The 23083-nt window shown below is 38.5% G+C and overlaps 1 protein-coding gene across 1 annotated transcript in view; it reads left to right on the plus strand.

Annotated features, from left to right (window-relative positions):
* The window catches only part of DNAH3 (dynein axonemal heavy chain 3), a 53886-nt gene that overhangs the window by 25775 nt on the left and 5028 nt on the right, over positions 1-23083 (plus strand). The window contains exons 31-55 of the mRNA XM_051803978.1: positions 302-415; positions 1547-1723; positions 1979-2070; positions 2478-2697; positions 3509-3643; positions 4876-4987; positions 5524-5765; positions 6375-6475; positions 6554-6659; positions 7338-7467; positions 7951-8187; positions 8581-8684; positions 9417-9711; positions 10193-10372; positions 11302-11425; positions 11518-11674; positions 12593-12736; positions 13315-13981; positions 14094-14259; positions 14580-14796; positions 15681-15863; positions 16743-16941; positions 17863-20004; positions 20938-21163; positions 21485-21729. Of these exons, the coding sequence (XP_051659938.1) occupies positions 302-415; positions 1547-1723; positions 1979-2070; positions 2478-2697; positions 3509-3643; positions 4876-4987; positions 5524-5765; positions 6375-6475; positions 6554-6659; positions 7338-7467; positions 7951-8187; positions 8581-8684; positions 9417-9711; positions 10193-10372; positions 11302-11425; positions 11518-11674; positions 12593-12736; positions 13315-13981; positions 14094-14259; positions 14580-14796; positions 15681-15863; positions 16743-16941; positions 17863-20004; positions 20938-21163; positions 21485-21729 (6715 nt within the window). The remainder of the gene's footprint in view (positions 1-301; positions 416-1546; positions 1724-1978; positions 2071-2477; positions 2698-3508; positions 3644-4875; positions 4988-5523; positions 5766-6374; positions 6476-6553; positions 6660-7337; positions 7468-7950; positions 8188-8580; positions 8685-9416; positions 9712-10192; positions 10373-11301; positions 11426-11517; positions 11675-12592; positions 12737-13314; positions 13982-14093; positions 14260-14579; positions 14797-15680; positions 15864-16742; positions 16942-17862; positions 20005-20937; positions 21164-21484; positions 21730-23083) is intronic.

Genomic DNA, 23083 nt, shown 5'->3' on the forward strand with positions numbered 1-23083 from the left:
TTCTTGCTATGTAGATATTTCTTGAAATGCTATTCTTTAATAAGTACTGCTTGTTTTGTAGCTGTTCATTTATGGTTGGACTTGAAGATCTTAAAGGTCTTTTCCAACCTAATGATTCTGTGATTCTCTATTCAGAGAAATAGTTGGTAAGAAGCAAACATTTAGGGCTGTGTCTATATGGCATCCTGGTCTTGTAATCCAAAATTAGCAACAATAATCCCTTCCCATTTTATATGCTAAGAATTTTGTGGTGGACTTTATGTTAATACTGAGAAATGTTCTCTGTGTGTTTCTGTTGTAGTGTGTTGTCTTTAACTGCTCCGATGGTCTTGATTACAAGGCAATGGGCAAATTCTTCAAGGGACTGGCACAAGCTGGTGCATGGGCCTGCTTTGATGAGTTCAACAGAATTGAGGTAATGTTCTAACTCAGACAAATAAAAGGAGAAAGCTTTAATTTAAGACACAAGAAGTTTTAGATTTAGGCATGACAGCATTATTGCCGACTTTCTACTTTTACTTGTGGTGAAGCCTCTTTGTTTTGATAATCAGTGACACAGAAATAGGCACTCAGCTGCCTGCTCTAGGAGCACATGCCTACCTGTGCTGTGTTGCAGCAGTCTTTTATTCTGGGTTAATTTAGCTGAAAAAAGTTGTTCCTGTACATTTTTTTCTCTTGTATGTGACACTCATTTGTTGGGAAAGAACTGTTCTTGTCTTCTTGAGAAATCAAGCTACAGCTGTGGGGTTGCATTTGTCTATGTTCAAATCCCAGTGGAGGGCTTCCTGTAGTGACTAGCTGAGTGGCACTAGCTGAGTGACCTGGTTAACTAACTGTGTAAACAGACACATCTAAATCCCTCCTTGATCTTGCTCCAATCTTTTTGAGTTTGTTTAATTTGGTCACTAATGACTTTGGATAAGTTTTGTTGTTATTTTGATGGAGTTTGATTTAACTATATGCTAGTAAATGTGGAAATTTCATTAAATTCTATTTTATATTAGCATTCTTAACTCCTTAATTTTTCCATTTTTCTGCTGTAGCTTGTTTTCTACTGAATTCAAGTGTTAGCATTCCTTTTCTGTTACCCTGATGTGTTATATTCTGTTACCCTGATACTTTAAAACACTGAGGATTGACACTGGGCAGCCTTACCCATTCCTTACCCTCAATTTGAGGCATTGAATGAATCAATCTTTCTGAAGAGCCTAAACTATGTCATTTGAGTTGAAGGGAAAGTGCTTTTAGAGGCCTCCAGAGGGAGTTCCTGTCCAGCTAACTTAGATGTCTACACAGGCACATGGCATTTCCCTGTGGAGGCTTTTAGAAGTCTCTGTTGATCTGTCTGTGTTGGTTGAATAGAGAATGGTGGCACTAACTTTCAGAGGATGCCTTCAATAGGCAGCTAATATTTCGGCTCAGTTATCAGACACAGGGTGATTTTCACCTGGAGGAATGCAAAGATAGCCATCAAAAGATATAAACAAAGCCATTTTATATTGTCTCCAAGTGTCTTATTTTTTCCAATCTGTTCTGTCTGTATTAGGTTGAAGTATTATCTGTAGTTGCCCAACAAATCCTTAGCATCCAGCAAGCTATTATTCGCAAACTCAAAAAATTCATCTTTGAAGGGACAGAGCTCTCTCTTAATCCTACGTGTGCTGTGTTTATCACGATGAATCCTGGGTATGCTGGACGGGCAGAGTTGCCTGATAATCTGAAGGTAAATCTGAAATCCTGATTTCTTGTAGAAATTAAAGAGAATTTGCAACTTCTAGTCTGTTGTCATAAGAAAAGTCAGCAATAGAATAATACACTGATGTGTGTAATGGTTAAGAAAAACACCATCACTCCGAACGTGCCCTTGCTTGCTGCTTCTGCCAAGCATGACACTATATGGTCTGGAATATTCCTGCAAAACTGGCACAATTTATTGCCATATTTCATAGTCAAAAGGTGGTATCTTTTTTCCTTACAGGCACTGTTCCGAACAGTTGCCATGATGGTTCCAGATTATGCTTTGATTGGTGAAATTTCCCTTTATTCAATGGGATTTCTGGACTCTAAGAGGTAAGACATGCTGAATTTTCCATCTCAGTTGAGTCTGATATACCTCATTCCTCTGTAAGGCATATATGTGTGTTTGAGGCATATAATTCTGGAAGGCTGTCCGTGTTCTGTGTCTCCAGAAAGTACTTTTCAGCCTCCTGCTTTATCATCAATTCCTATTTACCACCTCATGTTGACAGATATGCACTTCTACACAGGATCTTTTGGAAAATGAAACATAATATCAAACAGAATTCCTAAATGGCACACAGATTTTCTACCGTGGCATAATCTTCCTTCCCAGGTGTTTTGGGCCATCTTGTCAGCTGATACGTCTTATCATCACTGCAGTTACTTTGTGTATGTTAAGGATTTTCCTTGCATGGTGAGATATTTGTCTTTTACATGTTGTGTTTTAATATCCACAGTCTTGCCCAGAAAATTGTTGCCACGTACCGTCTGTGCTCGGAGCAGCTGTCATCCCAGCACCACTACGACTATGGGATGCGTGCAGTCAAATCTGTCCTGACAGCAGCAGGAAACCTAAAGCTGAAGTACCCAACTGAAAATGAAAGTGTGTTGTTACTTCGGGCTTTGATGGATGTTAATTTGGCCAAGTTCTTGTCACAGGACGTGCCATTGTTTCAGGTAACCTGTCAGGCCAGTGTGTTTGAGGTTTTTTAATGAGATCCATTAAAAGAACCTAGAGAAACAGATCATTATCTTCTTTTGGAACATTTTGATCTAGATGATGCCATATTAGTGTCAGTTTTCAGTCCACTGATTTGAATGAACTCTTTGGTTCTGTTAGGATTATTTTGAGAAGCAAACTTTCAGTGGTGCCTTTTAAATTATTCTATGGAATGTTTTAGAAGATATCTTGCTAAAAGTCACCTTGTGCTGTTTCATTTGTAGAAATTATTCTTTGAAGTTTGTATTCTGGCTTTGTGCTGCAAGAGATGTGCACAATTAAATTAAGCTCGATTAGAAATTTGAAGTCAGAATAAAAATTATGAAGCTTCTGTTTGCATGCTGCTTTAATAGAAAATAAAGACTATGTTAAGCTACAAAACAATCAATATTAAAGACTAAAAGCTAGGGTAGAAGCACACACAGTCACTGCTCTGATATTTTGCAACACATACCCTTCTACTTAATCACTGAAATTCTTTCAACAACTTTCACATCCTTATCCTGAAATACTTTTGGGGACAAACTTCTTTTTACAATATCAGTGTGTTTATGAAAAATGCAGGCACTGGTTTCTGTTTCATGCATACAGAAAACTTCCATGGCTGCAGTTTGCCTGGAAGTTAGTTTTATCCAGCTGAGGACATTTGCTTTCAAGCTCCTGTTTTCTGTATGACTCTTGTTTTACTTGTAGATTTTTATGCTCTGGGAATTTTCCCTTTTTCTAGCCTGTGTTTAAGTAGTGTTCTATTTTGTCTTTCCTTAACAGGGTATCATATCTGACCTGTTTCCTGGAGTGGTTCTTCCTACACCAGACTATGACCTATTTATCAAGGCACTAACTAAAAATATTGAGAAGATGAATCTTCAACCAGTTCCATGGTTTATTGGAAAAATTATTCAGGTTTATTTTCTAATACTTCTAGGGAAGAAAAGCATGAGAGCAGAAACACTCTTCATTTCCTGTCTGTGTCATGAATGAATACCTAATAGTTTCCAATATCAGTTAATGGAATATTATCAATGGGGTATTTTTACTGAGTGAAAATCACGGAATAAAAGCCTGATTTGCTCATAGTGATTCTGTAATTTAACCAGCCTGTGAAAGAGCTCATATGTGCAGCCACATTGTAGGTCTTGTGGTTCAGGATAGAAAATTGAGCTGAATCTGTTGCTGGCTAAGGCAGTGTAGCCTAGTGAACAGAATGGGACTGGGAGTCAGGCTTTGTTCCCAGTTTCATTCACAGTGTCCTTGAGAAGTCTTGAAAGAGGTGGCATTTCTCCCTTTGCGTATGCTTCACCTCCAGCTCTGTGTTCCCACTCTCTCCCATATGGTATTGGTGACCTTTAACTTTTTTTCCTTGTGAGTAGTGCAGCCTAGTGACAGGGTGATGGAAGGGTAAAAATGTGTGGTCTGGATCAGGGTCATGAGTGGCCTCTCCAACAGCAGTTCAGACTTTGTGGCTTTTGTTCAGATTTGCCTTATGCTGCTTTGCAAACTGTGCTATATCTTTCTTTTAGATAGGGGTAGTACTAATTGGTTAGGAATTTAAGATAAACCAGAAAATATCAGCCTTAACCTGAGATTAGAAAATAATCTTCTTAGGGGTTCTTATTACAGGTCTGTTTGAAGGTGTTTTGTCAAGGCTTCGACTTGAGCTTTGACAAGATCTTGTGGGGTGACTGAAGAAGTTACTACTCTTGCAGTCCAAAGTCAGCCTCTGTGGGACCAATCCTATGACAAATCCTCAGAGCTGGAGTTTCAATCCATTTGTGTCAGATTTATTGGTAGCCATTGGTTTCCACTTCAGGCTTTTGCTGGGCTGTGATCTGCAGTGTCTGGGTAGTGCACTGACCCTGTACAGTGATGTTGTTACAGCTGAGGGATAACATTTAGTAAGGAGAAAGGCAGGATGTTGGGGGTAAATGACTTCTTAAATTATATCTGTGAGAATTGCCATGCAAATATGACTGCCCTCTGATTGGAATTAAGGATTTGGTCAGCCAACAGAGTGCAGATCTTTGACTGATATTTTGTCCTGTCACATCTGAATGCAGAAGAGAGACCTCTGTTTTCATACACATGATGCTTGTTTTGTGCTGTGCTAAAGAGCCAATGTCTCATCCCTGACACAGGTCTATGAAATGATGCTGGTGCGCCATGGTTTCATGATTGTTGGAGATCCTATGAGTGGGAAGACCTCTTCATACAAAGTGCTGGCTGGAGCCCTGGCAGATTTGTGTGCAGGTAACATTGTTCAGCCACAAAATTCTTATTAAGTTCATTCCATGACTAATATTTTTCCTTTGCTGAGATATGCCAAGGTTGTTAATTGTCCTGTATTCTGCTTTTTTGACTGCAAAATTTCTATTTGTTTAACTGGTTTTGGCTGGTATATTTGTCCAAAAGTATTTTTGTCTGCATCTACTGGAACAGTAAGCCATACTAATGTGTTTATGCTTTTCTGAATTTTGTTATACATTGTATTTGTCCATAATACTCTTGAAAAAACTAGCTCTGATAGGGAGATTGTAAGAAGCTCCCATAAATATATGAAGTCTATGCTGCTCTGCTTTTTCATTTTTTCATGTGTTTTTGTACAGAGGACGTCTTACTTCCCTTGTACAAGTAATGGATTTTCTTATTTACTGCCAGATGTCTGGGGGTTTTTACCTTGAGCAGCTAAAGTAGGATCCTCAGGAATCATCTTGTTCTGTACTCCAGCTGTTGAATGAAGCTAACCTATCAGGTTCTCGAGCTCATCTATTTGTCTTTTTACACAGCAAAATGCATGGATGAATTTGCTGTTGAATACAAAGTTATTAATCCCAAAGCCATTACTATGGGACAGCTGTATGGCAGTTTTGATCCTGTCAGTCACGAGTGGTCAGATGGAGTTCTTGCAAAGGCCTTCAGGGAACAAGCATCTTCTACCACAGACGATCGCAAGTGGATTATTTTTGATGGCCCAGTGGATGCAGTTTGGATAGAGAACATGAACACTGTGCTGGATGATAATAAAAAGGTAGCCTAATTTTTGCCCATAACCTCGTCCTTGAAGAAACATACTTTATTTTGGTAGTAGCAATATTGTTACTACGTTAGTCAAAGGACACGTGGGACTCGGGAAAGGCTGATGTGCTTAAAAGCATCTCTGTATTTTCCTAATGGTATGAGTGGGTTTGGAAGGTATTAGATGATATTAACCTGTTACTTCTCCCTAGAAGCTTTGTCTTACTCCTTCTTTATTGAAATGAGGTTGCTCAGTGAGGCTCTTTTATTGACCCTTTTAGGAAACTGAAATGCATGAACTCAGTTCTGTGACTGAAAACTGAACTTGCTTAAATTACCTAGTGAATAAATGAATTTTAAAAAAGCTACGGGTCATAATGGCTTTTTCTTGCAGAGTTATTTAAAGATTGAGCATTGTTTTCTGTGTCTCTGCAAGCCTTACAGTAACACATGGAAAAGTTGAGACAAGGTCAGAAAATATCGTGTATTGTGAGAATACAAATGATTGAATGAGGAGTGACACTAGGTAGAATGTTCAGTGATTTTATGACAGACATTGCTTCGACTGGGTTGATCGGCAATGACATGACTAGACCATGTTTATGTGATACTCTTCTTCTAGCTATGCTTAATGAGTGGTGAAATAATTCAGATGAATTCACAAATGAGTTTAATCTTCGAACCAGCGGACTTAGAGCAGGCATCTCCAGCAACCGTCAGCAGGTAATGTGAAAGCATCCCAGCTTGAACTGTCCCACCTTGCACATATATTCCTATATCAAAGATGTTTGTTCTTTCCAGGTGTGGTATGATCTATATGGACCCACAACAGTTAGGTTGGAAACCACTGAAGGATTCCTACCTGAAAACTCTGCCTCCAAACCTGCAGGAAGAACACCGAGCGCTGGTGCGAGACTTCATTTTTCACATGGGTCTAGTTTAGAAGATTGACTATAAGGTGACATTCACAGTTTGCCTACTTGAAGGCAGGCATACAGAGTCAGAACTTTTTTATTATTGTCATTAACAGCTTTTATCACCTCATTGCTTGCATAAATGAGAGCTCTTTGTGTTGTGTATTGTATGTCTTCAGTGTAAATGCAAATAAAAGTAGGTTTTGGTGAGAATCAGCTTTTAATCAAAATTTAAAATTCCTATTACTTGGCATCAAAGTCTAGTAAAAGAATTGGAATAATACTAGGATTGGAGCTGTAGAAGGCTTATTCATGTGATTTGACAAGACTCTTGTTGAGGTTTTGCAGGAAATTACGATCAAAAGTACCAAGACTTGAAGAGCTCTATATGGACAGTTTTCTAAGCAAAGCAGGGATCTCCCTGGGCTGAGCTTCTGCTCTGCTGTCTGGATTAGTAACTGGGTAGATGCAACTTGTTGTCACCATCAAATAAGGATGGTGTGACTTTGTAAACATTTCACTACTGCTTCACCCAAGTCCTTTCTTGATCTTCTCTCTGCCAACCTGGAGAATTTCTGATGCCTTATTTTTAATTGAGAGTGAATTGAGGGACAATGGGAAATGTGGCAAATTCTGAATTGTTATACATCCATCTCCTTTTCTCCTGGTAGGTCGATGACTTGTTTATGTGGCTAGTCCAGCCCTGTTTAGATTTTGTTTTTCATCGTTGCAAAGCCATTGTACAAACATCCTCTATTCATCTGAGTTACAGCTTGATGAAACTCTATACTTGTCTGCTTGGTAAGTACCCTGAACCTTTTTCTTTTTATTTCAATTTTTCTTTTTTTCCCTGCCATATCCTGTGATAAAATGCAGGTTATCAGATGCAAGGAAATACCAAAAGAATTCTTTATTGTTGAGTTCATAGAACACACTCAGTGATCTCGATGATCAGTATTAGTAACAGTTCTTTGACCAACATACAGAGCTTTCACATTTGGAAACTGATGTCATTACAAAACTGATATTCCATATGTTTTGCTTGCTGTTTGCTGGGATTGGAAGAAAAGAGTTAGGACCTCTTATAAATATTTTTTCTTCTAACTTTATTTTTATTTGTAAACAGTATTTTACACAGAGAAGATCCTCACTTTGTAGACTGACTTTGTACCACTGAAGACAATTCTCTAACTTTGTCTCAGAATACTTTTGCAAAAATGTATATTGCATTGGGATTTATGGTTATTACTGGCATTTAACTAAAATCCAAAATATGTGTTTCAGATGAAATACATGGATCTGAGGAAGAGGAGCAGGAAGTCATGTCTAGTCAGCAAATCACCTTGTGGCTGCAGAGCCTTTTCCTTTTTGCTTTGGTGTGGACAGTTGGTGGGATCATTGATGCAGACAGCAGAAAAAAATTTGATTCATTTTACCGCAACTTGCTAATGGGAATGAATGAGGAAAACCCACGCCCTAAAAGTGTGAAGCTTACCAAAAACAATATCTTCCCAGAAAAAGGTGCTTCTTCATAACTGTACTTGCCTGGCCTTTTATAAAGCACTAAGAAAACTTGTCACTTTAAGGGAGAATAGAGTGCCTGGCAGATGTTAAGTCTGCAGCAGAGCCACCATCTGCCAAGCCTTGGCTGCACAGTTGGATGCTCTTTCCTGGCTCTTTTAACCAGGAGTAGCATATGCCTCCTGTTGTACTCAAACAGTGTTGCTGCATCTGACCTAAAATAATTTGGTGATGGTAATGGCAGTGGGGGGGTGAGGTGGGGGGTAAAGGGGGGTCTATCTTGTGTAGTAGAAAGCTTCTGTTATCTCACAGTGTTGGACATCTCACACTAAAATAACTGAAGTCTGTTATTTAATCAGTGAGTTTTCCTATGTTGTGTTTTTCAATTAACAGGGAATGTTTATGACTTCTATTTTCACAAGCATGGCAGTGGGCAGTGGCACATGTGGACGGAGTACATCACAAAAGAAGAGCAAGTCATCTCTCCTGGGGCTAAGGTTCACATTAGTATCTTTATAATAGAAAATAATTATTTGACTAAATGATTTAGAGGTATAATCAACTAGCTTAGCAAGGTCTGATCCTATTATATTAGGCTGTTTAATGATATTTCTGCAACATTTCATTAATCTCTGTAGGCTCCTTTTCACAGCTATGTCTGAATTCTGGTAACACTGATACTGAAAGTTCAGCACTGCAGGTGCATGTGGAGCCCTGAGGTTGCCTAATGGTTAAAATTTTGGTTCTGCTTTGTTTTCTAATAGCATCTGACATTGGGGAAACTATGGTGGGGAAAAAGCCAAAGCCTGAATTTCCATTCCTTCTTTTTTTGTTTTCTGTGGTTGATCTCATGATATTATAGTATGAGTTACTTAGAGACAGCAAGCAAAGAGACTTATTGCTTCTTTGGGATATGGAGAGCAGTAGTGAGAGTAGAGGAGCAGAACTAAGCCATACTTTACTCTGCAGTTCTCCTTCCAGTCTTATATAATGTCTGTGAACCATAGGTAGTTTTGCTACTTACTGAATAAGCCCTGAACAAGAAGTAGGGCCATACTATCTACTAGAACCCCACACTATCTACTGTTATAGCCTAGGTTTTCAGAGAACAGAATTTTTAAAAAATGCATTTGTGCTACAGGATTCCTGGATTTGCTTGCAAATATTCCTGTTGATTGAGGTATCAGATGTTTGGTTTTCATGTGCTGTTTTACTTTCCTGGGTAACAGGTATCTGAGCTGACCATTCCAACAATAGAAACTGCCAGACAAATGTTTTTTCTTAAAACATATGTGGAACACAGTGTGCCTTTGCTTTTTGTGGGTCCCACTGGCACTGGAAAAACAGCTATAACAAACAATTTTCTACTAAAACTTCCAAAGGAAAAATACATCCCGAGTTTCATCAACTTCTCTGCAAGAACCTCTGCTAGCCAAACCCAGGATATTATTATGTCCAAGCTGGACAGAAGAAAAAAAGGAGTATTTGGACCTCCTGCAGGGAAAGAAGCTGTAATATTTGTGGGTAAGACATTTTTTCAGGGTTTTTTTTCTAATCATTTTAATTCTGGCTTTTGGCAAAGGAAGTGGTTCATTGAGACTACTAAATTTGGATTGCTTCAGTGCTCTTTGGCTTTTTTCAGGCACCCAAAGGATCATAATCCTAGAATTTCCTGAGTTGGAAGGGACCCCCAAGGATCACTGAAGGATTAGCACTGTCCCCTGCCAAGAGGTTCAAGTGGTGGTTGTCTTCAGAGTAGTTCTTAGAGTTTCAGTGAGACATGACATGAAATAAAACAAAATCACCAACCACACTAAGTTGAGCCATCACCCCTAATTATGCCTGTGAGGTATAATGGCATTTGATTCTGGTTAGTTTAATGGGAAGCAAGAATAACAACATACAGCCTTTTTCTACCTCTAGTTCAGTTATTTTTCCTTCTTCGAAGAAAACTAAATTCCTAAACACTGAGACTTTTTTTATTCAATGTCCATGTTCTCCATAGATGACCTAAACATGCCTGAAAAGGAAGTGTATGGAGCCCAGCCAGCTATTGAGCTTCTCAGACAATTGATTGATCATGGTCACTGGTATGACAAGAAAGATGCATCCCAGATTAGTATCATAGATGTACTGCTTGTTACAGCCATGGGTCCACCTGGGGGAGGCAGGAATGATATTACAGGTAGGAAATACATTACTGTGGGAAGTGGTTATCTGGTTCATTGAAGTTGAGAGGTTCAGTTTTGCTGATGACAAATTCTACATTTATCTGTGACTGCTGGACCTACAGATACATTCACTGGCTGGGTCATTCCAAATGGAGGTCTGTATGTTCAAGTTCAAAGCTGTGCCTTTTCCAGCAGTAACTTAATCAACATTAGACACAATGTTTTTAGTGTTGATTAAACTGTGAATGATGATTAAACCGTGATTTCTATTTCTTGGCAAAGAGAGGGAACACATCTTCTTGCAATTCTCTTCTGAAACTGTATCTCCTGCTGCTAAGATAGGCTGCCTGCATTTAATTAACAAGCATGTTACCTGCAAGGCCATCATTCCTGACACAGCACCGTAAGGAAAGTTATATTTTCTAATGAAAAAACTATGTAAATAAAAGCCCTAATGTAGCTGCACCTACACTGCTATAGGGCACTTCAGGCTACTTTGCTTTATATAAACACTGATGTAGGTATAACTGTATATGCTCTGAGAAGGCTTTATGAAAATAACTGTTCTGATACAGCTAAATTTGTAAAATCTACTAATGTATAAACTGATTCTTTTTAGGTGAAAGCCAATAACAAGGTACATGATTTTGTAAAGTTTTATTCTGTCACAATCACAGTCAAGAGGGCTGAAGTGAGCTGAAATTTGTTTAATAGAGGCCTTGCAATGAAGATGCATGTTTTACATATGCAAAACACTTATTCCAAGTGAAATACTGATATAAAACAGAAACATGTTTATATTTCTTCTGCATCACTGCTGGGGCAGAAATTTGCTGGAAACAAAATCGTGTGGCTGGAGCCAGCTTCAAATGTTGTTGGTGGAGTGAGGTGGAAAAATATTGGGACATTTTAAATCTCTCTGCATCCTTCTGTTGTGTTACAGGACGCTTCACTCGGCACTTGAATATTGTGTCGATCTGCTCTTTCAATGATGACATATTAACCAAGATTTTTACTGCAGTTACTGACTGGCACTTCAGCAAAGGCTTTGACTCTTCATTTCTGAAGTAATGTGATCTGTTTCCTGTATCACCTTTGTCATCTTTTGTCCTGTGATTTATCTGCAGAAGTTAAAATTGTACCTCTTTTCCTTCTTAAGGCTGGGTAAGATGATGGTCCAGGCGACATCAGTGATTTATAAAATGGCAGTTGATAATTTTCTCCCAACTCCTTCAAAGTCCCACTATGTCTTTAATCTGCGGGATTTTTCCAGGGTTATTAAAGGAGTTTTGCTCTGTCCACACACTCATCTGCAAGTAAGTTGTAGTTTAATTATGTTAAAATAAAAGAGAGCAATGGAAAAATTAATTATTTTTATAATAGTAAATATATAAGTAAATATCTCAATAAGTAAATATCTCAAAATACATGAACTATGATTTTAATAGGGTTACAAGTTTTAAAATCCAAATAGTCCCTGAATACCTTGTTATATATTTTCTGTCCATCTCTGAGGGAGAGAGCTGTTGTTTCGTTAATATTCTTTAATGTATTACAGTTGGACCCAGAGGTCCAAGGTTCTCCTTTAAAACCTGTACATCAAGTTAGACAGTCCCCTCTCCTGAACTTGCAAACTTAATACACAAAGTGGGAAGAGACTCAGTATCTCCTTTTCACAATGGCAAGCTTATCATGAACAAGACTAAATAATTTAGCCCTGAGTTTGTCTGTTGTCACAAACTACAAATGAATACTAATAGATGTGTATGATTTTCACCCTTCTACTTTTTTCATCCATTTCCAGAAAAATGTCAGGTTAAAAGAGTATTAAAATTTTTATTTCTGCTGGGGGAATGTCTTTGGTGCAGAAACAGAACAAAACAGCCACAAGCTATTCAGGAGAAATCTTAACCAGGAGGAGTTTTGAGAAGGGATTGAGTTAGAGCTCACGAGCCATATCTTGGAAGAATGGGGAGATTTGATACAGTAGAGAAAAAAGCCTTGACATAAGAGTCTCAGTTTGTGTTGGCAGGAAGGACGAGATGGTAACTAGGTGAGGAATCCAGTTAGGTTGGCAGATGCTGAGCCATGTGCTGAATGGCTTGGAATTGAAAGATTCCCACTGAGTTTAGTACAAGGTATAGCAGGGTCCAGATGGACATTTCTAACCTTTTCTTTTTGAACAAATCCTGCCTGAGCTATATTTACCTGTTTTCTCATATTTGCATTTTCAGGATGGAGACAAACTGATCAGACTTTGGATTCATGAGGTTTACAGAGTTTTCTATGATCGCTTAGTTGATGAGGATGACAGGAAGGTATTCTTTCAGATGGTACAAGATACAACATTAAATAGCTTCAAGCAGAACTTTAATAAGGTATTTTTGGGTAATGTGCTGGGACCGAGAATGAGACTGATGCCTTTTCAGAAATACTTAGACATTGAGATTAAATTAGTATTGGAGACATTTTGAATTATTTCAAACAGTGCATTTAAAAAGTGTGGACCATCTCCTATTCAGCACTGAGTATTATACATGTTCTTAGTCAAGTTAATACAAATGACTTCTTATCAAAATGATTCATAACTTCAAAAGTATTCTGTGTTGGTACAGAGGACCAACTGGAATGGAATAAATGTCTTGCACAGCTTTTATCTGTGCTTTTACTGAAGTTAATTATTTGAATAAGGCAATGAATGTAGTGGGTACATTTCTGAGAAGCCTTTTGGGAACTTGTCCTGTATTTGACAGCAGTAGCTCTCTGTGAGGTGTGCATATGTGGAAACTTGCATGTCAACCTACAGTATTCTTTCCCAGACTAGGGTAGTAACTAGAATAGTGGAAAACAGTGCTTTCCACAGTAGCAGTACTATACAGATAAAGATTATTATGACTTCAAGGAAAATAATTCTCTAACAGATAGAATTATCTGTTGATTCTTGTCTGTTCCCTAGGTGCTGAGCCATCTCTCACCTACTGGAAAAGTCACTGATGATAATATTCGCAGCCTGTTCTTTGGAGACTATTTAAAGCCCAGCAGTAGTGTAAAAGTATATGATGAAATCACAGACTTAAAGCAGCTGACAAGCGTGATGGAATACTACCTGGAGGAATACAACAATGTCAGCAAAGCACCAATGTCCTTGGTCATGTTCAAGTTTGCTATTGAGCATATCTCCAGGATATGCAGGGTATTGAAGCAGGACAATGGGCACCTGCTGTTGGTGGGGGTTGGCGGGAGCGGCCGGCAGAGCGCGACCAAGCTGGCCACCTTCATGAATTCCTTTGAGCTCTTTCAGATTGAAATCACCAAGTCCTACGGAGTCAATGAATGGAAAGATGACATTAAACAAGTCATGCTGAAAGCAGGTGTTGGAAACACCAACGTGTCCTTTTTGTTCTGTGATAATCAAATAAAGGATGAATCGTTTGTGGAAGATATCAACATGCTTTTAAACACTGGTGATGTGCCCAATATCTTTGCAGCAGATGAGAAGGCTGAAATTGTTGAGAAAATGCAAGGTGCAGCAAGGATGGAGAACAGGAAGATTGAAGCCACTCCCCTTGCTATGTACAGTTTCTTTATTGAAAGGGTGAAGAAAAATTTGCATATTGTTTTAGGTGTGTATTCAGTATGTTTTTTCTTAGAATGTTTTTATTTAGGTTTGGGGTTTTTTTTCTGCTTCTTAACTGCAAACAGATTCAGGTAACAACCATGATTTTATTTTTGTAGCCATGAGTCCTATTGGAGATGCATTTCGGAATCGATTACGGATGTTCCCTTCACTGATAAACTGCTGCACCATTGACTGGTTCCAAACCTGGCCTACAGATGCTTTGGAAATGGTTGCTAACAAGTTTTTAGAGGATATTGAACTCAAAGATGACATTAGAAAAGAGTATGAGTTTATCTGTCAAGAAACATATGAAGCAAATATTTTTTCCCCTGTCCCCCATGCCCACAGCATATTTGACCAGGAAACTGTCCTTATAAATGGGCAAAGCTAAGCCAAATCTGGGATTTCAGTGCAAGTCAAAGATACTCAGATGTATATATCTGATGTTTCTTAGAAAGGAGTCAAAAATATTTCTAATAACAGGGAAAATACATCTCTGCCTCCCTAAGACTAATTTGATTTCATAACCTTAGAGTAATTTTCTGATAGTTAACATATAGACAGACTGTACTTTCGAAGTAATGTGGAAAAATTTTCTCTAGGGTTGTGTCACTGTGCAAATATTTCCAAGAAAGTGTGAGGGAACTCTCTGTCAGCTACTACGCGACACTGCGAAGACACAACTACGTGACACCAACTTCCTACGTTGAATTGATTCTTACCTTTAAGAGTCTGCTGAATAAAAAAAGGGAAGAAGTTGACATGATGAGGACTCGTTATCTTGTGGGACTTGAGAAACTTGATTTTGCATCTTTACAAGTAAGTTTCAGATGAAAATGCTGAATATGTGCCGTCTGTGTGGTTAAAACTTACAAAAATAATACTAAGTAAATTTGCTCTTCACTGTGTTCATGATGGTATTAATAGTTTTCTATAGAAAGCCAGCAGGAAAAGTTAGATTACTGCCTAGCCACTTTAAGGAATTGTGATCTCTAAATTTGAATTATAGCTCTTAATAGAATAACCCTTATAAATGTCATCATTTTCTCAAAACCTTATATGGAGAATCCATAGCACAGCATCTTAGTGCCTAATACCCTTTTCAAAATAGGGGAGAAATTGAAGAATGTTGTAAGACAATAATAAACATTAATTCCTGAGTAGATTCCTAGGAAGAAGTTGATCAGTTCCAGATAAATAACCCACTTTTCCAACCCATGTGATCCAGGGATTGATCTTTCCAAGATGCAAAGTAAAAGGGCTTCCAGATACTTTTTGAAGGAAGAACATTCAGTTTGCAGCTGTTGCTGTCACCAACTCTTGTTTCCTTCCAGGTTTCTTTTGGATTTTGTTTTCCACATGTGCAGTAATGGATTATTTGGGGATTTCACAAACTGAAACTGACTGTGAGGAATAAATAGAATTAATCCATTTATTTCTCATTATTGAAATGAAGTGGATCTTAAAAAAGCAAGTGTATTGCATAGATGATGATAAAAATATGTTTAAAAATCTATTCAGTTAAATAAAACAGCTCTTAGTAAAAATAAACTGGAGAACTATTAATAATTCTTTAGATCAAATGTCCCTTTTTAGATTGTATTAATATAGTGTCTTCTGATATTTCTTCCGAAGACATCATGATGTGAAATGCAGGCAATGTTTACACAGATCTTTTCTTGACTTCCTGTTACATTCATCAGGTTGCAGAGATGCAGAAAGAACTGACTGCCCTTCAGCCTGAACTGATTGAAACTTCTGCTGAAACAGAAAAAATGATGGTCAAGATTGAAAAGGAAACAGTTGAAGTAGATGCAATAAAGGAAGTCGTGTCAGCAGATGAAAAAGAGGCCAATGATGCAGCTGCTGTTGCCCAAGGCATTAAGGTAGAGCACAGGGGCCTGAGCTTGGAGCTGGATGGGTTCTGAATAAATGGGAGCTGTGATGATGTGTTAATGGGCTTAGCCAGTTCTTAAAGTAACAAAATTGCAAGAGATGATGAATGACATGTTCCTAATACAAACAGGGTAAATTTTGGCTGTTTGGAGAATGACTGCATCTCACAGTGCTGCATAGCTTCCCTTTCTAGTCCACATTCCAAAAGCTGTAGAGCTCTTGCTTCTGTACTAATATATCCTCATTTTCAACAGATTGAATAATGAGTTTATACTGTCTCCAGGCCCAAAGACAGTTCATTTAGAGTGAGCTGAGGTAATTTGGCACAGTGCTGTAGGGAGCTCTGTTAAGCATAACTTTAGAGATAATGCCATAGCCAGATGTCTATAACAGAATTTCCTGTGGGAAGCTCCAGGATTCCTCATTTTTTTTTTATAACTAATTGGAAATGTCAGTGATAGATAAGATAGATAACTACTGAGATCTGAGTATAAGATAAAGAATTTAAGCTACATCCATTTTTCACCTGATGAGCGCTGTAAGATTTAACTAAGAACAACTGTATCTAACCTTTATTTTAATTCTTATTGCCAGACCAGAGAGACAGTTATCTTGAAAGCTTGTCTGGCTTTTTCAGCTATCCATTCAGTTTATGGAAGTTACTGATTTCTCTACAAACCTTCTCCCTTTAAACCGTGCAGTCAAATTGTGAAAGTAGTTTTCTCTCCAAGAAACACAATGTTGTGAAGAATCTCTTTACTGGGTACTTAACAAGAGAGAAGGTTCTCTGGGGCTGTGTGGGGTAATCAGGCTGCAGACCTGGTACTGGATGAAGCTTTACAGGTTTCTGCCCAATGTCTGCCCCACAGGACGAATGTGAAGCAGACCTTGCTGAGGCCCTGCCAGCTCTGGCTGCAGCACAGGCAGCTCTTGATACCCTGAATCCTTCAGACATCTCTCTTGTGAAATCCATGCAGAATCCACCTGGTCCTGTTAAGCTCGTCATGGAGAGTATCTGTATCATGAGGTCAACTAAACCAGAAAGAAAACCTGACCCAAGTGGCAGTGGTAATGATGTGGCTTTTGTTATCCCTGCACTAGGAATGAATGGGGTACTGCTGTGGCGTGCTGGTGAAGTGCTTCTGGTGTGAATGCAGCCATGTGCACATGCACTCAAAGTGCATTTTGGCAAGTGGTGATTTACAAGTACACTGAATAGCTAAGGCTGCTTTGGCCATGGTCACATACTGCCCTGGCTCAACACTGTTGTACAGGCTTTATAAATGTGATCCCAGTCACCAGCACAAAGTCATGTCTTCAACTTACTTTGACCTAGTCTTGAGTTTTGCATTGCCTGGAGGAACTCGGGGAGCTGGAGATGTGCTGTGCACCATTCACCTCCATTTCCCCCTGTAATTCCTGCTTCCAGACTATCAGTTATGCTGGGAGGCAGAATTCTAGTTATACCCCTGCCATAGGTAATGACTCTAACAAGCTTTTTATGTGTAGTTTATGTTGTTATTGTGGGATTGCACAGAATTTGTAAGGTGAGAAAGAGACATTTTTCTTTCACTTTTCTTCTACCTTATACCTTTACAGTTCAACTCTTCATAACTGAAAATAAGAATTCTATAAATGCCTTTCATCCAAAACTGTCTTATCTAGGTTAGGAAGAAATACTTTCACATAGTTACTGATTTATCTAATAGACTATGCTAAGAAAGACCATATAGTAATTTGTTTCCCTTAATGTGCTTGGTTGTTTTAGAATTAATATGCAATTAATAAATATTACATTGGTTAGTGATGCTGAAGTTCCTGTCTGAATTCCTTTAGGTAGTGATTTTCCCAAACTATTTAACAGTCTTTGCATAGTAAAATTCCATTGCAAAATCATTGATGTTAATTCTTCATATTATGTTTCTAAGTATTCTTTTCAGTTTGAACGTGCATGTACTAAGCCTGATTTTAGTCTCATTTGCAATATAGGTAAAATGATTGAAGACTACTGGGGACCAGCTAAGAAAATTCTTTCAGATATCAAGTTCCTTGAGAAATTACAGAAATACGACAAGGATAATATTCCTCCCGCTATAATGAAGAGAATTAGAGAGAAGTTCATTGGTCACGCAGATTTTCAGCCAGATGTGGTAAAAAACGTCTCCTCTGCCTGTGAAGGACTTTGCAAGTGGGTGCGAGCCATGGAGGTGTACGACCGCGTGCAGAAGGTGGTCGCCCCGAAGCGTGAACGTCTGAAAGGGGCAGAAGAAGCACTGGAGGTTCAAATGCAGAAGTTAAGAGTGAAACAAGCAGCGCTGAAGGAGGTAGTCGATCGCCTTCAGGCTTTGCAAGATGAGTTTGACAAAATGAACAACAAGAAGAAAGAACTAGAAGATAATATTGAACGCTGTTCCCAAAAGCTCGTGAGAGCCGAGCAGCTGATTAGTGGTCTGGGTGGAGAGAAAGAGAGGTGGACAGAAGCTGCACGATTGTTGGGAATTCGGTACACGGACCTCGTGGGAGATGTGCTGTTATCATCGGGAACTGTGGCGTATTTGGGAGCCTTTACTGTCGATTACCGCCTCAAGTGCCAACAGCAGTGGCAGGTTCTGTGCAGTGAGAAGAACATCCCGTGCTCCAGTGATTTTAGCTTAAGTAACACGTTGGGGGATCCCGTCAAAATCCGGGCATGGCAGATTGCTGGATTGCCAGTTGATTCTTTTTCTGTTGACAATGGTATAATTGTTTCCAACTCAAGACGATGGGCTTTGATGATAGATCCCCAAAGGCAAGCTAACAAGTGGATAAAAAATATGGAGAAAACTAACAAGCTGTCAGTTATCAAGTTATCTGACACACATTATGTGAGGACATTAGAAACTTCTATTCAGCTTGGAACACCAGTCTTGCTAGAAAATATTGGTGAAGAGCTAGATGCTTTCATAGAACCCATTCTATTGAAACAAACATTTAAACAACAAGGAGTAGAATACATGAAATTAGGGGAAAATATAATTGAATATTCAAGAGACTTCAGGTTTTACATGACAACCCACTTAAGAAATCCTCATTATTATCCTGAGGTGGCTGTGAAAGTTTGTCTACTCAATTTCATGATTACACCTTTGGGTCTTCAGGACCAACTTCTTGGAATTGTAGCTGCAAAGGAAAAGCCTGAGCTAGAAGAAAAGAAAAATCAACTCATTATAGAAAGCGCAGCCAACAAGAAACAACTAAAAGAAATAGAAGATAAAATCCTGGAGGTCCTTTCCCATTCAGAAGGAAACATCTTAGAAGATGAAACAGCAATTAAAATTTTGTCTTCATCCAAAGAGTTATCTGAAGAAATCTCTGAAAAGCAAAAAATTTCCTCTTTAACTGAGCAGGAAATAGATTCTACTCGAATGGGGTATAAGCCAGTTGCTGTTCATTCAGCTGTTGTCTTCTTCTGCATCTCTGACATGGCAAACATTGAGCCTATGTACCAATATTCATTGGTTTGGTTCATTAACTTGTATGTTCAGTCTATTGCTAAAAGCAAAAAGAGTGGAAATCTAGAACAGAGAATTAAAAATATAACCGATCATTTCACAGTAAGCATCTATAACAATGTCTGTCGTTCACTGTTTGAAAAGGATAAGGTGTTATTCTCCTTCCTTCTGACAGTAGGCATTATGAAGGGAAAAGGCCAAATAGATGATGAGGTTTGGCGTTTCCTGCTGACAGGAGGTGTTGCTCTTGACAATCCTCACCCCAATCCGGCTCCAGATTGGCTGTCTAACAAATCATGGGCTGAGCTCGTCCGTGCATCTTGCCTGACAAACCTCCAGGGACTTATGGAACACATGAGAGACAATTTTTCCAAGTGGAAGCCAATCTATGACTCTGTCAAACCCCACGAAGAAGCCTTCCCAGATGCGTGGAGCAGACTGACGGGGTTGGATCGCATGGTTATTCTCAGATGTTTGCGACCCGACAAAATTATCCCGGCAGTGCAGATGTTCATTGTGGAAAATATGGGAAGGACGTTTATTGAACCACCCACATTTGATCTTGGGAGAAGTTACAGTGATTCAAATTGTTGTGCCCCTTTGATTTTTATATTATCACCAGGTGCTGATCCTATGGCAGGTGAGATTGGTATTAAAAATATCTTTTTTTATCTGGTTAAATGTCACTGAGTATGACTAAACTGATAATAGGCCCCTTCATTTGATCCTTAAAGTGTCTTTAAAGTACAATACAGCAATGATGGAATATCAAACATTTGCATCTGCCCATATATAAACAATGATAATAAATTTGTTAGAGAGTGGGATGAATGTAGTGGTGATGAAATGTCTCAGTGTCTGAGCTGCAATTTAGGGATCTACCAGATTGTAGCATCCAGACCAGTTTATAATTTATACTTTCATTACAATTCTTTCAGTGGGTGTTGGAGGCTTGCCCCACTCTTTGTTGCAACCCCTCCTCCAGAAAATTTCCTCCCTCTTAGTTACTAATTAAATGGTGTATATGGCCACACTTGAAACACATTTGTTAAATGTCCTTTAAAGTATAACCACCCAGTTTATTTTTAAATCTGGTTTTCTGCCAAAAGAATTGTAATATGGAGCCATACCATAAGGATGTATTTCCAGAAGGTACTGGTTTTGCTAGCAAAGCTGGAGGGCTATTTTTAACCAGATCTAATTTTCAGCTCAACCCCCATAAACAATTGTACCCAGGCAACAGGGAGAGTCAAGAGCCATAGTGCAGGCTGGAACTGAACTCTTGGGGCCAAGGGAGAGGACAACCATTGCCATTTAACCTACCTAGTTTTTGCTTTGAGGGTTTTTTTTTGTAATACCTTATACCCCTAAATTTTAGTACATGCCTCAGAAACAGACTGATCAGCATTTGATACTACTGGGTTGTTGAGGTGGTTTTGTTTGGGTTTCTTTAATTACGATATGTGTTGACTTTTGTTCCTTTATTTTCATTATAAAAATGATTAATAGAACATATTCTACTTTCTAATAGACTTTGTCTTTGTTTGCATGTATGAAACACTTGCCATCACAGGTTTACTAAAATTTGCTGATGATGTCAGCATGGGAAGTACAAGCATTCAGACTGTTTCACTTGGACAGGGCCAGGGCCCAATAGCAGCAAAAATGATTTACCAGGCTATTACTGATGGAACCTGGGTAGTGCTGCAAAACTGCCATCTTGCAACCAGCTGGATGCCTGCCTTGGAAAAAATCTGTGAGGAAGTTATAGTGCCTGAGAATACCAATGAAAAGTTCAGGTAGGAGTTTCAGTGTTTTGCACATTTTAATGGGAGTATTTCTTGTTTGCTGAGGACACTACAAAAAAGAAATTAAACTACTTTTGTGTGAATGACTAAGAATATAATTGATTATGTGTAGCGATAAAATAAAGATCCATAATTAAATGTCATCTTTTCTACCTGTCCAATATAATCTACTTCATGCCTGCATTTCAGAACAAAGTTAGATGTTATCATCCTAGTTAAGCAAATAGTAGAACTTTGTCTTCTATGATCAACACGCAGGATTTGTCAGTATTAATGACTTTTTGGTAATGTGCCTTTTGAACTTCTTTTTAGGTTGTGGTTAACAAGTTATCCATCAGAAAAGTTTCCTGTTAGTATCCTCCAGAATGGCATTAAAATGACAAATGAGCCCCCGAAAGGTGTTCGAGTGAACCTGCTCCGATCGTACCTGAATGACCCCATCTCCGACCCCGTGTTCTTTGGCAGCTGCCAAAAGCCAGTGATGTGGCAAAAACTTCTGTTTGGCCTTTGCTTTTTTCATGCTGTTGTACAGGAAAGGAGAAACTTTGGCCCATTGGGTAAGGTTTAGATTATTTTGCAGTTTGTTTCAAAAAAGATTAGTGGAGTTGAAATGCATCGTTGGGGTCTCTCTGTAAGAAGGCAGTATTGTTAGCAGTGTTATAAGAGTTTAAAAGTTGTTATTTGCAGGAATTCTTTTTCAGGCAAAGCTACTCTTGAATCTACTAAAAGTATTACCCGGGGGAGAACCAGAAAGTACCGTTTTTCCAAAAATTACATTAAATTATAGCTTACTAAATTATCAATTTATTACTGTAGTTTTCACTAACAATCAAATCCAGTTCCAGTTTTAAATTTTTGTAAGGAAAGATGTGCCTTCTTCAATTCTGCTTTTGTTGTTATGTTATGCATACTTTGTTTTATTGAAGTCAGTGCATACTCAGTGTGAAACAAATTTATGTAGCTGCAACGTGTTGTTCATAAGACAGCAATGAAAAGAGGTGTATCATAAGATTCGTGCTTCAGCTTTTTCTGTAATCTTGACACATGTGGAAAACTCTATAGAATTTCTGCATGACAAATAGAACTTATGGAATTATAGATTCCAATTTTATAACACTATAAAGTTTATGCTCTCCACTGGTGCACATGAAGTTCTCAGTCTTCCAGCTGAGTCTGTCTTCCTCATAACAGGTTGCTGTTATTATTTTGACTGAAAACCACTGTCATTATTTTAATAGGCAACTGTTTAAATAAACACTAAACTGCCAGTATGAAGACACTCATATATTGCTATGAAGTAAAAATAGAATTTTTGAAAGTGACAAAGAGGCCATTTTCAAAAGCAACATCTACTGCTTAATGGGACCAGCTATCTGGGGGAAGCAGGATAGTTGCAGCAATAGCCCTATTTTTGATTTGCACTAGGGTATAGGTTTTCTGAAGGATTCTCTTATCTGGAGTATGTTCCTGTTTGCTTGTTTGTTTTATTGCACTGTTACTCTGAATGTCATACACAAATAGTATTAATAGATGGGCAGGTTGATGAAAAATTGGAATCAATAAATGAATTAAAACTCCTGTTTTCATTGTGTCCAGATAGCAACAGATTAACTGAAAGTACCAAGCCAGTAAAATATCATTTTCAGGAGAGTGTGATGTCAAAATGCCTATGTTTGTTTATGTTTTAATTACATAGAATGATGATAATAGTGCCTTAGGATACAGTATTGTTATGGAGTCCTATTGTCCCTCGTGCAGTACACAGCCTGGTATTCCAGGGCTCTTCTAGGTATGTCTGGCAGATGATATCTTCAGCTCTGTGTAGCAGTGTGGTCCCAATACCATCATTTCCTGAGCCCAGCTGTCAGTGCAGTGCACCACTGCCCTGTGTATCTTTTCTGAATTGAACAG

This window comes from Manacus candei, unplaced genomic scaffold, assembly GCF_025592945.1.
Source record: "Manacus candei isolate 608988 ecotype Guabito, Panama unplaced genomic scaffold, ASM2559294v1 h1tg000002l, whole genome shotgun sequence".
NCBI classification, from domain to species: Eukaryota; Metazoa; Chordata; class Aves; order Passeriformes; family Pipridae; genus Manacus; species Manacus candei.